This window comes from Notolepis coatsorum (genome assembly GCF_963971535.1).
Source record: "Notolepis coatsorum genome assembly, chromosome: 17".
Lineage (NCBI taxonomy): Eukaryota > Metazoa > Chordata > Actinopteri > Aulopiformes > Paralepididae > Notolepis > Notolepis coatsorum.
The window spans coordinates 9,444,640-9,460,383 of record NC_140181.1 but is presented as its reverse complement, the minus strand read 5'-3'; the positions used below and the strand labels follow the sequence as shown (position 1 = coordinate 9,460,383).

Below are 15,744 nucleotides of genomic sequence, written 5' to 3'. Positions count from 1 at the left end.
GTTATAACGTAAAACCTTTATGTTATAACAAGAAGTTATCACGTTATAACGTGAAACCTTTATGTTATAACAAGAAGTTATCACGTTATAACGTGAAACCTTTATGTTATAACAAGAAGTTATCACGTTATAACGTGAAACCTTTATGTTATAACAAGAAGTTATCACGTTATAACGTGAAACGTTTTATGTTATAACGTGATACGGATATTTTTTTTTTCTGGTGTGGCAGCAATACGCTTCCGTACTCATGCATCCAACACACACACAGAATTTTATTCAGTAGCAAATCGCAGCCTTTTTTTGTGGTAAAAAAAACGCTTTACAATTTTGTCCCTCACATTCACACACCGACGGCGGAGGCAACCATGCAAGGTGCCAAACCTACACATCGGGAGAAATTAGGGGTTAGGCGTCTTGCTCAAGGACACGTTGACACGCTGCCCGGGAGGAGCGGGAATCGAAACCGGGAACCTTCAGACTACCAGACGACCGACCGCTCTACCTCCTGACCCACTGTCGCTCCCCATCCGATTACATGCATGTGAGGACCGCGGGCAGCCCACTGGCGTCACCGTTCTTTATCTCTCGGTGACGGCTGAGAGGTAAACAGAGGGGAGACTGTACGGCAGAGGGAAACGCTCCGGGGAGGAGTACCGTCCGCGCTGACAACGCAATTATTTCTATTCTCGCTCTCTAGTCTGAGGGCAAAGAAGAAGGTGTGAAAGGAACTAACTCAGCTGCACACTGTGGGGGGAGGAGCTAGATAAGGAACAGAAGCATGGGGGGTGGAGGGGGGGGGGGGGGGTGGAGGGCAAACCATGTGACCTGAAAGCAGATGGTTGGTTGTGTGTCCTGGTGCTGGACGCTCACTCACCTGCTGCCTCTGGTTCATCGCCAGACAGGAGCAGGAAACCCCGAATTGGAAGAGGAACACGATGAAGAGGATGACCATGTACTGAGGCGCACGGTCAAAGAAACAATAATCATAACAATAACAACAACTATTGTATAACACGATGAAGAGGATTGACCATGTACTGAGGCGCACGGTCAAAGAAACAATAATCATAATAATGATTGTATAACACTTTCAGTACAGGTTGTAACAAGGTGCTTCACAAGGCATGATCGGATATAATAGAAAAGTGGGATTAATCAAAATAAAAATGTATAGAAGAGAGGAAGAAACGCAACAATATAAATGTGTACCTTTGCTGCACTAAAAACTTGGTATCTCAATATTCTATCTGATTACAAAAAAGCACTGATAGATAAACACAGACCGGTCACCTGAGGAACTAGAGAGCCGCTCTCAGGGAATGTTTTGATTCCTTCAAAACAAAAAATAATGGTTGTCTTGTTTTCTAACGTTATTTTCTTTATTATTATTTTTCCTCTCTCTTAGGTAGTGAGAGTTTTATTTTAAATGTTATATTGTAAGAAAGGGGCAGGACTAGCTAGATAAGCTTCCTTCTGCTGCCTCTTCTCCAACTCATCCGCGTTTGTTTTTCTATGGATGAAGACGGGCTCATTTGTTTATGTGTTTACACTTAGTTTTTACTGCGATTTGTATGTTTGTTGTGTTCGAGATCAAATCTAAAATCGAACCAAATCAGGTTTTAGGAAAAAACACAATACAACTACAGCGGCCATAAAAGTAGTTAATGGTTTTATAGAATCTTTAGATAATAAACATCGCTGTGTAATAATAATGAAAGGCTTTTCAACATAGGACTAGTTCAGATTTTTCCTTCTTTTTCTTTCTTTAACCCTTGCCCTATTTCTTACTTACCGTTACCAATGATGATGTTGCTCAAGTCATTTCTCAGAACAATCCATGTTGTTCCTCATACCAGCTCTGGATAGTTGGCCATAAACTAGGGATGGGCAAAGCAAAACACTGCCCTCTTTTCTTGATCATCCAATCCCGAGCGCCACTTCCCTCGGACAAAGTTCGGAGGAGACGGTCGCGGTTGGAGGATCAAGAAAAAAAGGGCGGGGTTTTGAGATATCCAATGGTGTCAAAAATTACAAAAAAGATGCACTGATCAGATAAACTGCATTTCCTGCAGTCGGTGATTGATCTCTGCGTTCACACTGGTGCTCAATTCTGATTTATTGTTCCGGCCATGCTAACCTGAACTGACCCACATATACGCAAATTAACAATAATGATGATGGACGTAAACATGGAGGACACTGAAGTCACAGTTTACCGTTTAATTTAGAAGTTGAATGCAGTGGAGGACAGCTAATGAAAACAAATCACACCTGGCTGTATCCGATTTAAGACCACATATAAAAGTGGCCCAAATCAGAATGGGACTACCGCATTTCAAGCATTTTGTACTTTAGTTTTGTATAGTGTTTGGTCTTTATTCTTCCTACTTTTTTTTTTTTTTTACTGTATGAAGCACAGTCCCAGGAGGCTCATACAGAACCAAGCATTTCACTGTAATGTACCTGTACCGTGTACGACGTGACAAATAAAACAAAACTTGAACGATCAGATTCCATGTGATTTGTGTGCTGTGGATACTGTTATAAAAAAAGGTTTCAAACAAAAAAAGATCCGAGTCACATGAGGGGGGAAAAAAAAGAAGAGAGAAATCAGATTCAGGCCGAATTTTGCCTGCAGTGTGAACGTAGCCCTTCACCTGCGGCGTGTTTCCCCGGGAGACGAGGAGGAGGAAAACAAGGAAGAAAGGATACGAAGAACAGCATGACCTGGTGGTGATGGATAGCCCCGACGAGGCCCACGATGGCGATGAGCAGCAGGAACACGCCCACCGCGATGACGCCCCCGATGATGTGGATACTAGACACCAGGCCGAAGCCTTTGCCCCATGCTGCCACTCCGATCAGCAGCAGACCCACCAGCTGAGCGGGGGAGGAGAGGCTCAGTCGCATGATGATGATGACACCACACATTACATTTTATTAGGGCCGGGTGCAATATGAAGCTTTTGAAATGAGCTTACCTACTTTATGTATTATGGCTGCACGTCTCTATGTGTATTGTCATATTTGTCTGAAGTCCTCTCTACTAACTGAATGAATGAATGATTGTATATATAGATATGACCGTATATGACCGTGTAAATAAAGAAGAAAGATATACAGTATATATTATATACTGTCTATCTTTCTTCTTTATTTACACGGTCGTCGCAGAATGATGCAGCACTGTTGTTTGGATAAAAGCGCTATATATAAAAATGCAGCCATTTACCGAGTCAATTTTCCCCTCTGGGACAATAAAGTTTATTCTTATCTTACATACAGTGAAGGTTGGGGGTTTAATACCTTTAGATTGAACTTTGTGAGTATGTCAATCATTATTCATTTTGTTTATTTTTTATATAAATTAGACTTTTCTATGTAGGACATGTTTTGTCCCGACTCTCAAGAATCAGTGATATATATATACAGCACTATTGTGTACATATACATTTATATCTGCATATAATCCTTCTATATACCTACTTATGCACCTGCATATAAACCATATAATTCTGTATGATAGCATGTACAATAATGCTGTATATACCCTATATATATATATATATATTTATTTGACATTACTGTATACATATATAATATATCCACATGTGTCTGTATATACCTGCATATAATCCTGTAGATACTATATCTATATCTGTACATATCATACTCTTACTACTACTAGTTACGCTGCTGGTCAGTATGACTTAGTTACTACCATACTACTGTCTTTTCACCTGTATCACTGTACATATTAATACTACAACTCTGTACAAACATACATCCGATTAGCACTCAGTAGTCATTTATATATTTTATACTCAGTTTAATCACCTGTACATTCAATATTACTATTGTACTTTACTGTTACATGTGCACTCTGGTTGGATGCCAAACCTCTTTTCGTTGTGCTGTACTTGTGCTGCATGATGACAATACATCTTAATCTAATCTAATCATGCGAGATGTGTTGAACAACACACAGACAGTACCGATTGTACAGTAGGTGCCAGAAATCGACATTGCTGCTTTACAGAGGAATGGTAAAGATTGGCAGGTTGACTGAAGTGCCGGGTGTCGTTCCCTTGATTCCATTTAAACTCAAATGAGCATATTAACTCAAATGAGCATATAAACTCAAACTGTTACTATTGCAATTTACTGTTACATTTACACTCTGGTTGGATGCCAGACTTCTTTCCACTGTACCGTCATACTGTATGACGACAATACTGTACATTTGAATCTAATCTAATCTCTAAAGTAATGAAGAGTCAGGACTGCATGAGTTTGACACTATAATGGGGGCTGTGTTTTCTCCCCCAGAGACCAACCCACTGTAAAATGTTACTTGTGGTGGTGATTGTGTTCGGTTTGGATCTGGAAAAAACAACAACTATAGTTACTGTAGACGAGGCACAAGACGTAGATACAGGCTCAGAGGCTGCGTCAAACAAACAAAACACATAATCTCTCACACACATCCAATAACTTTTTGCACACATTGATTTAGTTTGACATTTATTGAGAGATAACGAGTTTCAATATGGCCACTGGTGGTGACGGCATGCTGTTGTTTATTAAAGCTCCGTGAAATGATAAGGCAGCAGGCCAGTCCCCCTATTTTTTCATCCACATCGTTTCATGGAGCCGTAATCAACACAACACAAGGATTCAGTGTCCCCCGATGACATCACTGGTGGCCATAGTCAAACTCGTTATCTCTCAATAACTGTCAAAACTAAATAGAAGATGTGTGCAAAATTGAGTTCCGAGTGTGTTGAGATTATGTGCAAATACATTAGCGTTGTTTTTCTACTGAAGTGCGGCAAGTGCCCCTTTAAAAATATCAACCAATTCCATTTCAACGCTTTTTTCTGGTCAAACTAAAGAAGGGAACATTACTGGCCTCGTCTGATTATTTAAAATCTTCAGAAATTCAGAGCAACTTCAAAAGAACTTTGCAAGCGTAACAGATATTTCACCAGTATACCAGTGGTTCTGAATCGTTGTCATGTCTACTAGAACCCCACATTGACACATGTCAGGCTGCGGACGCCCGCTTGATTGGATCTAGTCTCAGGGACGCCTCTCTGAGGAGATGATTGTTGACAGATATGAACTCCATAACCGTCTAGACTCTATACTGTAGGGGATGACATTGTAGGGAGTGATATCTATGCTTAAAAGTCACTTTTATATACTCTTTCAGTGGGCTAACTTCTAGTGAAATCAAACCATTCCCCGTTTTTCTGTGGATCCCCTGGGACCTTCCCAAGGAGCCCCCATTGATAAAAAAATACTATTTGTGCATATATATATCCAAATGGCTTTACAATTTGTTCCTCACATTCACTCACACACTGACGGCAGAGGCAACCATGCAAGGTGCCAACCTGCTCATCGGGAGCAATTAGGGGTTAAGTGTCTTGCTCAAGGACACTTCGACACGCTGCCCGGGAGGAGGGGGGAATTGAACCGGGAACCTCCGGATTACCAGACGACTGCTCTACCTCCTGAGCCACTGGTCTAGTTATAGTTAGCGAAGATCCTATTTGTTTATAAGGATTGTTTGAATGGGGAGAAAACACACACAAAAGTGTAGGGTGCATCTAATAGGTCTAATATTGCATTATCGGCGGTTATTACAAATGACTGCACATCTACAAGTAATATCGGTAGCATTATAGAACCCTAGGTTCCAAAGTAATCAGTATAGGGAGTATAACCTCAGAGCACAAGGGACTTTGAGAGCCCGACGGCAAAAGTTTGTGACAAAGGACTTGTGTCTCAGAGCTGTGATGATGGTGCAAATTGGGAAGGTCATATGAAATGTAGTTTTGGTATGTCTGTGACGCTCTGCCCTTAGGCTGACATCAACTATAACACACTTTATTAACAGATTGTAGAATGGGTACAGTACAGTACAGCTCAATACATACAATTGTTAAGGGGATGCAGACCAGAGAAAGACTTTCGTCTTGTTTACATCAGGGTCCCCCATTTTCAATTCATCATATTATTCAACACATACTAGTCGGTGAGGATCAGGACAGGTGTTGTTACGTATTTGACACTTCTAGATGATGATTCCCGGTGTATTACTCTTAGCTCAGATAGATGATCAATCTGCTACTATCTGTGTTAGCTGAAATCATGACGAAATCATCATGATGAAATCGTCATGAAGAAGGCTAGCACTGCGGTACCAGGGCATGTCACATAACATTGTTGTTGACATAAAAGACAGCCGGGAGGTTTAGATGATCACACGTGTCAGTCATGACACAGAGGTCAGGGGAGATCACAGCTAAGTAAAAAATAATGAAATGTGTCACTTAAATGCGACTGTTAGGCTAACAATAGCTGATTGATTGATTGAAAACTTTATTTAACAGATTGCTCAATACACACAATTGTTAAGGGGATGCAGACCAGAGAAAGACTTTCGTCTTGTTTACATCAGGGTCCCCCATTTTCAATTCATCATAACATATATGACATACAGATAGACAGTACTGCTATACATCTATACATTTATGACATATACCAGATTTACAAATACAGTACTGTTTGTGACACAAGAAGATTAGCACACGTGTCAGTCATGACACAGAGGTCAGGGGAGATCACAGCAAAGTAAAACAAATAATGAAATGTGTCACTTAAATGCGACTGTCAGGCTAACAACAGCTACCAAACACACCAGCTGGATAGCTATATAGCCATGATCTATTAAGCTAACAAGGAGTGACGTTAGCTAGTAGCTACTGTACAACATGATCAACTACTCTCCTGTCTGTCGACTAGACAAAAGGAGGTCAGCCCATCTACGTATTCGCTAGGTTACTAAACAGAAAACTGTACATACATGTAATATCTTAGATATTAACGGACAACGGAACAGTTGGTTGGTAAACAAGACGCTTTATTACTACCTCAGGTGGTTCCTCAATCCCAACAATACCTCCTCTCGCACCACTCCCACTTACTGTAACTGTCGTAAACATGTCGTAACGTATACTCCTCTTGTAGTCAGTTAACAATACTATGACATCTCCCTTTTTCCTTTTAACAATATCAACACATATCAATAACTTTGATATCTTCTCTTTAACAGTATCAACACATATCAATAACCATGACATCTCCCCTTTTCCCTTTTTTTTTTTTATATCAACACCCTTCAAAAAAAATTATTATTGAACTCTCCCCTCACAGGTCAAGTCTCTGGACAGGTTTAACAGGTCTACCAGACCTGGTTTGGATCAGTCCATCAGTGTTCCTTGTTGGACCAGGCGAGCCATGGTTTGGGCTCATCTGAATGTCAGGTGTGTCATTCCCGGGATTTGTGTCATCATTCGCTGGAGGCCCCGGTACGGGCACCGCTTGGAGATGTCGACGGTTACGCCTGTACAGAGCACCCTGCTCTGTCTCGATGAGATAAGACCTCTGTGTAACGCTCTCACCTGCCACTACTGCAGGTGTGGACCAGGTCTTTTGATTGTCCAGTCTGGTGAGAACATGGTCTCCTCGCTGCAGTGGTGTGAGCTCTCTCACGCCATGGCGTTTGTTATAGTAGAAGGCCTGTTTGCTCTTCTCCGCAGCATCTCGAGCTCTGACGTGATGTTTGTTCGGCCACCTTGGTTGCAGGTTCTTGGCCAGAGTGGGCAGTGTCGTCCTGATTTTCCTGCCCATTAGGAGCTCTGCCGGACTGACACCCGTACTGCTGTGTGGAGAAGAACGGTAAACCATTAAAGCAAGTAGGGGGTCCTTTTGTCTCAGAATCCCCTTGGCCGTTTGGACTGCACGTTCAGCATAACCGTTTCCTTGTGGGTTGTGGGGACTAGAGGTTGTGTGCTTAAAGTCCATGTCACAGGCAAAGCCTCTGAAGACATCACTGCTGAACTGCGGTCCGTTGTCACTGACAACCTCCTCCGGTATTCCGTGCCGGGCAAACGTGGCTCTCAGCTTCAAGATCACATGTGCACTAGTCGTGGTAGGCATGTGGAGTATCTCCAGGTATCTAGAGTAGTAGTCAGCTATGACTAGGTAACTCTCTCTCTCATGTTCACATAAATCTATGCCAATTCTCTTCCACGGCCTGTCTGGGAGAGGTGTTGACAGGAGAGGCTCCCTGTTCTGTGCTCTCCTCTGCTCACGACAGTACATGCAGTTCTCAACTTTGTGTGTGATCTGTGTGGCTATGCCAGGCCACCACACCGAAGTGTTGGCCCTGTCTCTGCACTTGTTAAGACCTTGATGGCCCTCATGTATGCGTTCTAGTATATCCGACCTCAATCTCCCTGGTATCACTATTCTACTCCCTCTGGTCACTACCCCATCGTGCATAGACAGTTCGTTCCTAACGGGAAAGTACTCCCTAACACAGGTGTTTATATGTGCTAGGTGTTCAGGCCACCCCTCTTGTATGTACCTGATCACTTCTTGGAGCTGCTCGTCCGCCGCCGTCTCCGCGCGGATGCTGTCTATCTTTTTCGGCGATGCTGGAATGTTGCTCATCACAGCTGCTACGTAACACTCCACGTCTGTGTCCCTACTGAGCCCCTTGTCTGCCTGTGGGCTCCTGGACAGTGTGTCTGCCACCACCAGCGTTTTCCCCGGTGCATACTCAGCCTCCGGGTTGAACCTCATCAACCGCATGAGGAGTCGCTGGCAGCGGAGTGGCACATTGTCGAGATCCCTGGAGTTCATCAGTGGGATGAGGGGTTTGTGATCCGTAATCAGTTTGAATGCTGGCAGGCCATAGAGATACATCTGAAACCTCTCACACGCCCACACGCTCGCCAGGCACTCTTTCTCTATCTGAGCGTACCTGGTTTCAGCGTCGCTCAGTCGCCTTGAGCAGTATGCTACTGGTCTCCAGTCCTCGCCATGGAGCTGCAGCAGGACACCGCCTATCCCATAACTGCTTGCGTCTGCTGAGACCACTGTGCTCCTGTTAACATCATAGTACACCAGGGTAGGTGACGTTGTGAGGAGCTCTTTAACTCGCTCAAAGGCTGCTTGTTGCGCCGGACCCCACATCCACACTGAGTCTGCTTTTAACAGTGCATATAGTGGCTGGCCCACTGTGGCGAGGTCTGGAATATATTTCCCCAGGTAATTGATCATGCCGAGTGCTCTCTTTAGTTCCTGCACGTTTTCTGGTGGTTCCAGTTTGCTGACTGCAGACACTTTGGCTGGGTCGGGTCGTACACCATCTTTGTTGATCACCTGACCCAGGAAGTGCAGCTCCTCCTTTCTCAGCACACACTTCTCATCGTTCAGCTTCAGGCCTGCAGACTCTAGCCGATCCAGAACCTTCTGCAGCCGCTCATCATGTTCGCTGGTGTTGCTGCCATGGATGATGATGTCGTCCATGTAGACGGCAACGCCGTCCAGCCCTTCCAGCGTCTCCACCATCTTCCTCTGAAATATCTCAGGTGCACTGCTTATCCCAAAGGGAAGACGTTTGAAACAGTACCTTCCGTACGGTGTGATGAAGGTGGTTAACCTCTGGCTGTCTTTGTCCAGTGGGATCTGCCAGAACCCTGACGCTGCGTCAAGTGATGAGAAGACTGTGGAGCCGCTGAGCTGAGCTACCATCCCCTCTGATGTCGGCAAGATGAATCTCTCCCTTTTGACAGCCTTATTAAGCTTCTTTAAGTCCACACAGATGCGTGCTCTTCCAGACTTTTTCGGGACTGGCACCATGGGTGCGCACCACTCTGTTGGGTCAGTCACGGCTTCAATGATGTCGTTGGCTTCCATCCTCTCCAACTCCTCTTTCACTGCACTCAGGAGCGGTATGGGGACCCGGCGTGCTGTGCATACTGCATAGGGCTGGGCATTGTCCTTTAGAGCTATCTTCACAGGCTGTGTTTTCAGTAGGCCAAACTCCTGTTCACTGGTGTTGACCTCGCCCACTCGCTTTACTAACCCCATAGCTACAGCTACTGGCCTGCTGAGTAGGTTATTCACACTCTGCCCCCTAATGACATAGAGCCTGCATGTGTATGTTTTCCCCTTGTAGCTGGTCTGAGTCATAAACTGCCCTAAACAGTTCAATCCACCCCCTGGACCACTCAGCACCTTCTTTGGCCTCTGTAGGACCCGTTTTGGCTCCAGTGTTTTGTACACAGTTTCACTTATGATACAACAATCGGCTCCAGTATCTATTTTAAATTCTACAGGTGAGCTGCCAATCTCTAATGTGACTGTCCATTCATTATCATTTTGAGGTATGCTATTAACTGAGCCCAGATAATAATACTGTCCATCTTCTGATCCCTCACCCTCAGTCACTTCCCTCACCTGCTTGCTTTTGCACACTTTTCCCCAGTGTCCACTCTTCCCACAATTATTGCAGTTAGACCTCCTTGCTGGGCAGTCATCCTGCTGACTGTGTGGCATTTTGCCGCACCGCCAGCACTTCCTGTGGTCATTCTCACTCTCTCTCTCCTGGCGCCTCTCTCTCTGTGGGTGCCGCCACTTCTGTGTTGCACCTCTGTTATGCCGTTGTGCTACTTCTTGCACAGCGTAAGCCTGCTCCCCCTGCTGGTTAACTTGAGCTTTTACCTCCTCTGATTGACGCGTCTCTTGTACAGTCATCTCCAGAGTGAGGTTAGGGATCAGCTGTAGCCTCTGAGACAGACCCTTATCTAGAATCCCGACCACGATTCTGTCTCTTATGTTTTCCTCACGAGCCGTTCCGAAGTTGCAATGTTCCGACAGCTCATATAGTGCGCGGATGAATGTCTCTGCGCGCTCTCCCGCACGCTGCACTCTCTGGTTGAAACACGCCCGTTCATGTATAACATTGCGTCTCGGGATGAAATATGCATCAAATTTCGCCAGTATAACATCATACTGCGAGTCATCTTCCTCTTCCCCGTAGGTAAAAGAGCTGAGAATGTTCTCTGCTTCCTTCCCGAGCGCATACACCAGCGTGCTTACTTGAACTGGACCTTCTTCTTTGTCCAACTTAGTAGCTGTCCTGTACCGTGTAAACCGTTTCTTCCAGTCTGACCATTCGGCGGGTTTCTCGAAACAAAAACTCTCTGGTGGTTGAAACTTTGCCATCCTCGACCACTTCTGACACCATGTAATATCTTAGATATTAACGGACAACGGAACAGTTGGTTGGTAAACAAGACGCTTTATTACTACCTCAGGTGGTTCCTCAATCCCAACAATACCTCCTCTCGCACCACTCCCACTTACTGTAACTGTCGTAAACATGTCGTAACGTATACTCCTCTTGTAGTCAGTTAACAATACTATGACAATACATACCAGCAACAATCAGGTTGTCAAGCGAAAATGGAAGCTTTTATGGAAATAATAAAATGCAGAATCGTCAGTCATGTCTGTGTGCTGCTACACCATCACACAGTTCATTCACCACCAGTAAAAGCTAACGCAGCTAGCATGAGATTATTATCCATTTTTGTACACTCACCATGTAAACCACGTTCAGGGAACACAGCGCATTTTTGGAGCAAGTGAATCCGCCACAGACCATATTCAAAATGATGTGTTCTAAACAAAGAGTAAATGAGAGCTAGGATCCCGCTGAGTCCTTCCTAGCTGGAGAGCAGCTGGCTAGACAGAACTGTTTGTGGTCAACACCAGCAGTCCACACAGAGGGCGTGGCTGATGACGTGTGCGTGACGTCTGCAAGGCCACTCACTCCACATAGACGCGCGTGAGCTCCATGTAACGCGGAAGTGCAGTGGTCTCTATGGGTCATCCATGATTCCAACATCCGCTCAGGTGAGTGACTAACTATAACTGGCCCCGGTAAATGTCCAACCCACGGACCCCCCCCCCCCAGTGTACAGTTTCTCCCCCCTCAAATGTATATATTCTCCGTTAGAAACTCTGTCTGTAAAAAAACAGTACTGTAGATTTGTGTATCTTGTTATACGTCATAAATGTCCGGATGACCATTTTGAACAATAATGACCAGGAACAGTTGCTAGTTCGCTTGCGTTGGATACATTCACTATCTCCCAAATGGCCGACTTCCGGTTTGATGACGCGCCGTGAAAACACTCTAGTCTATACATATATATATATACAAGTTCACAAAATATACTGCTAAGATACTGCGGCTACTTATTAGTAAGTTCCATGGTGATGCCAGGCCACTACAAAGGTATTATGCAATAAGAACGATGACACACTGGTCAGTGTGTGATATAGTGCAGTCCAGTGAGAGAGATGGGGGAAAGGGGGAGAGAGAGAGAGAGAGAGAGAGAGAGAGAGAGAGAGAGAGAGAGAGAGAGAGAGAGAGAGAGAGAGAGAGAGAGAGAGATGACTGATGGTTGGTATTGGTAACCCTGTCAGTTGATGAGTAGCCCCGTGCCATAAACAATAGTTCAGTGTACTAGCTACTGATGGTGATAATAAACATAATTTACTATCAGGCGTTTATTGGCAACTCCCACCCAGATGCAATCAGCGCTGAACACATACATGTAGCGTAATGCATCCAGGAATCTTAGGGGAATAACACCTATATTATTCTTATATCCTGGAACAATCCAATCATTTATAAATATTATTCTTATAGCCTGGGACAATCCAATCATTTATAAATATTATTCGTAGAGCCTGGGACAATCCAATCATTTATACACATTATTATTATAACCTGGGACAGTCCAATCATTTACATTGTTCTTATAATAATAAGATTCATATAACCTATGAATCATATGCCCAGGACTCTGAGATAATATGGACCATCATGTACATCCACTGCTCTATTGACAATAAAGGGGAGACAGACTTTATGGACTCGTTTCAATATTTGCCAGAATTCTTGTGTATGAAAAAAGCTCCATATAATAATAATAATGCCATCAGTCTAATAACCTGAGATAGAGAGAGCGAGGGAGAGAGAGAGAGGGAGGGAGAAGGAGAGAGAGGGGGAGGGAGAAGGAGAGAGAGAGAGAGAGAGGGAGAAGGAGAGTGAAGGGGGAGGGAGAAGGAGAGAGAGACAGAGGGAGAGGGAGAAGGAGCGAGAGAGAGGGAGAAGGAGAGAGAGACAGAGGGAGAAGGAGCGAGAGAGAGGGAGAAGGAGAGAGAGAGAGACCACTCGCTCATCCCACAGCTCTGCTCAGGGTGACGAATGACCTTCTAATGACCGCTGACGCAGGATCACCATCACTCCTCATCCTCCTCGATCGGACAGCAGCGTTTGACACTGTGGACCACACCATCCTCCTGGAGCGCCTCCACAACACTGTTGGACTGTCGGACCATGCACTACAGTGGTTCCAGTCCTACCTCTTAGGCAGGACTGAATATGTCTCACTGGGAGGACACAAGTCCAGGCTGCTCGATGTCACCTGTGGTGTTCCGCAGGGGTCGGTTCTTGGTCCCATCCTATTCATCACCTACATGCTCCCCCTCGGTCGTGTCATCGGCAGACATGGAATGTCCTTCCACTGTTATGCCGATGACACACAACTCTACGGCCCCAAACCCCTCTGCAGCTCTGTCATGCCTCACCACCTGTCTTGGGGAGATAAAGGCATGGATGAACAGCAACTTCCTCCAACTAAACAGCAAAAAAACCGAGGCACTTCTAATTGGCACCCCTCACCAGGTTCAGTCTTCATCCATATCACATCTCACCTTTGACGGCCAGGTAATCCCCCTCAGTCACAAATCTGGGGGTTCGATTTGACCCCCACCTGACCTTCAACATCCACATAAAACACCTCTGCAAGACCTCATTCTATCACCTAAAAAATATATCAAAACTCCGTCCCACTCTAACCCTGTCAGATGCAGAGACGCTTGTCCATGCCTTTATCTCCTCAAGACTGGACTACTGTAACGGACTCTTCATCGGGATTCCTGGCAAGAGCATCCAAAAGCTGCAATACATCCAGAACAGCGCTGCCAGGATCCTGATGAGAGTTCGTAAACACGATCACATAACCCCCATCCTCCACTCTCATCCCGGATCAATTACAAAATCCTGATGCTCACCCATAACTGCATAAACGAACCCCTCTACCTTCAGGAACTCATCACTCCACAATCCTCCACCCGCACCCTCAGATCCGCAGGTAGCCTGCTCCTTCAGGTCCCCAATACCCGGCTCTGCACCATGGGTGACCGAGCCTTCTGCACGGCTGCACCACGCCTGTGGAACAGCCTCCCCATCCAGCTGAGGGCACCACAGAGCCTGGACTCTTTTAAAGGATAACTCCACTATTTTGGGAAATTAGCTTATTTAACATCTTCCCTGGAGTTAGACAAGAAGATGCATACCTTTTTTGTCTCTGTGCGTGCATTTTAGCTTTGGGAATAGATGCTCCGTTAGCATAGCTTAGCTTCATCACTGGAAGTGAGGCAGGACAGTAGCCTTACAGTGCCTTACAGTGTATTGCAAGGTCTGACATTGACCAAACTTGATATGCATGACCTTGGTGGGCTCTAGGTCAACTCCTGAAAAGGGGGTCAATGTCAGACCTTGCAATCAAAAGTTAAGGGCGCACTGAAATTATGGCAAGGGTTATTAGCCCCCTAACTTTTGATTGCAAAGTCTGACATTGACCCCCTTTTCAGGAGTTGACCTAGAGCCCACCAAGGTCATGCATATCAAGTTTGGTCAATGTCAGACCTTGCAATACACTGTAAGGCACTGTAAGGCTACTGTCCTGCCTCACTTCCAGTGATGAAGCTAAGCTATGCTAACGGAGCATCTATTCCCAAAGCTAAAATGCACGCACAGAGACAAAAAAGGTATGCATCTTCTTGTCTAACTCCAGGGAAGATGTTAAATAAGCTAATTTCCCAAAATAGTGGAGTTATCCTTTAAAGCAGGCCTGAAAACCTACCTGTTCAAAAAGGCCTTTGACTGTTAGCTTTTTATTAAAATTTTCTTGTGCTGTTGTTTTAAAATGTTCTGGTTATACTATGTTTTTAATTAACTATGTTCTATTTTTATCTTATTTTTATTCTGTATTTTATTTTATTTGTTTTACTAATAACTATTTAATTTTTTTAACTATGTTTTAACCCTGTAGTGTAGCACTTTGGGATCCCAGCGAACAAAAAGTGCATTACAAATTCAATCTATTATTATTATTATTATTATTATTATTATTATTATTATTATTATTATTATTATTATTATTATTATTATTATTATTATTACCACAGTCACAGTCCATCTTTTCCAATTCATTTGGAACTCTATTGGAGCCTGGATCCAATCCCCTGAATCACTGTTTTATGACCTTTTATTAAGATAAGATCAAATATTCCTTTATTGATCGCCTTGGGGAAATTCGGTTGTCATAGCAGCACGCGGGAGGCGTCTATTCTTATCCTAACGCATGTATGCTTCCGCGTTCGCGTTTTGCGCTCTGATTGGCCACTGACGTTTCTGGTCGCGCCAATCGTGTGACGGCAAGTTCTTTCGCCGGTTAAGCTTAGGCACTCTTTCGAAGTTGGTTAAGGTTAGAGTTTGTCTTAGAGCAGGGCGATAGAACGCCAGCCCTGATTCCAAACTCTAACCATAACCAACTTCGAAAGAGTCGCCTAAGCTTAACCAGTGATAAACTAGGCGTTAGGTAGTTTGCTGCTGGTCGAGGCGGAAATGGGTGCGTCACGCGATTGGGCGCACATGTCACATGACCAGAAACGTCAGTGGCCAATCAGATCGCACCAGAAACGGCAGTGGCCAATCAGATTCGCGGAACGCGGAAG

The 15,744-nt window shown here is 44.5% G+C and overlaps 2 protein-coding genes across 2 annotated transcripts in view; both read right to left on the bottom strand.

Annotated features, from left to right (window-relative positions):
- The window catches only part of tspan31 (tetraspanin 31), a 32,984-nt gene extending 21,345 nt beyond the window's left edge, over positions 1-11,639 (bottom strand). The window contains exons 1-3 of the mRNA XM_084333833.1: positions 11,471-11,639; positions 2,716-2,883; positions 878-958 (exon numbers count right to left, since the gene is read on the bottom strand). Coding sequence (XP_084189959.1) covers positions 878-958; positions 2,716-2,883; positions 11,471-11,533 — 312 coding nt within the window. The 5' untranslated portion in view covers positions 11,534-11,639. The remainder of the gene's footprint in view (positions 1-877; positions 959-2,715; positions 2,884-11,470) is intronic.
- Positions 11,640-13,182: 1,543 nt separating this feature from the next.
- The window catches only part of LOC311243457 (uncharacterized protein), a gene marked incomplete at its 3' end in the record, with an annotated part of 20,045 nt that continues 17,483 nt past the window's right edge, over positions 13,183-15,744 (bottom strand). The window contains exon 4 of the mRNA XM_084332690.1: positions 13,183-13,269. Coding sequence (XP_084188816.1) covers positions 13,183-13,269 — 87 coding nt within the window. The remainder of the gene's footprint in view (positions 13,270-15,744) is intronic.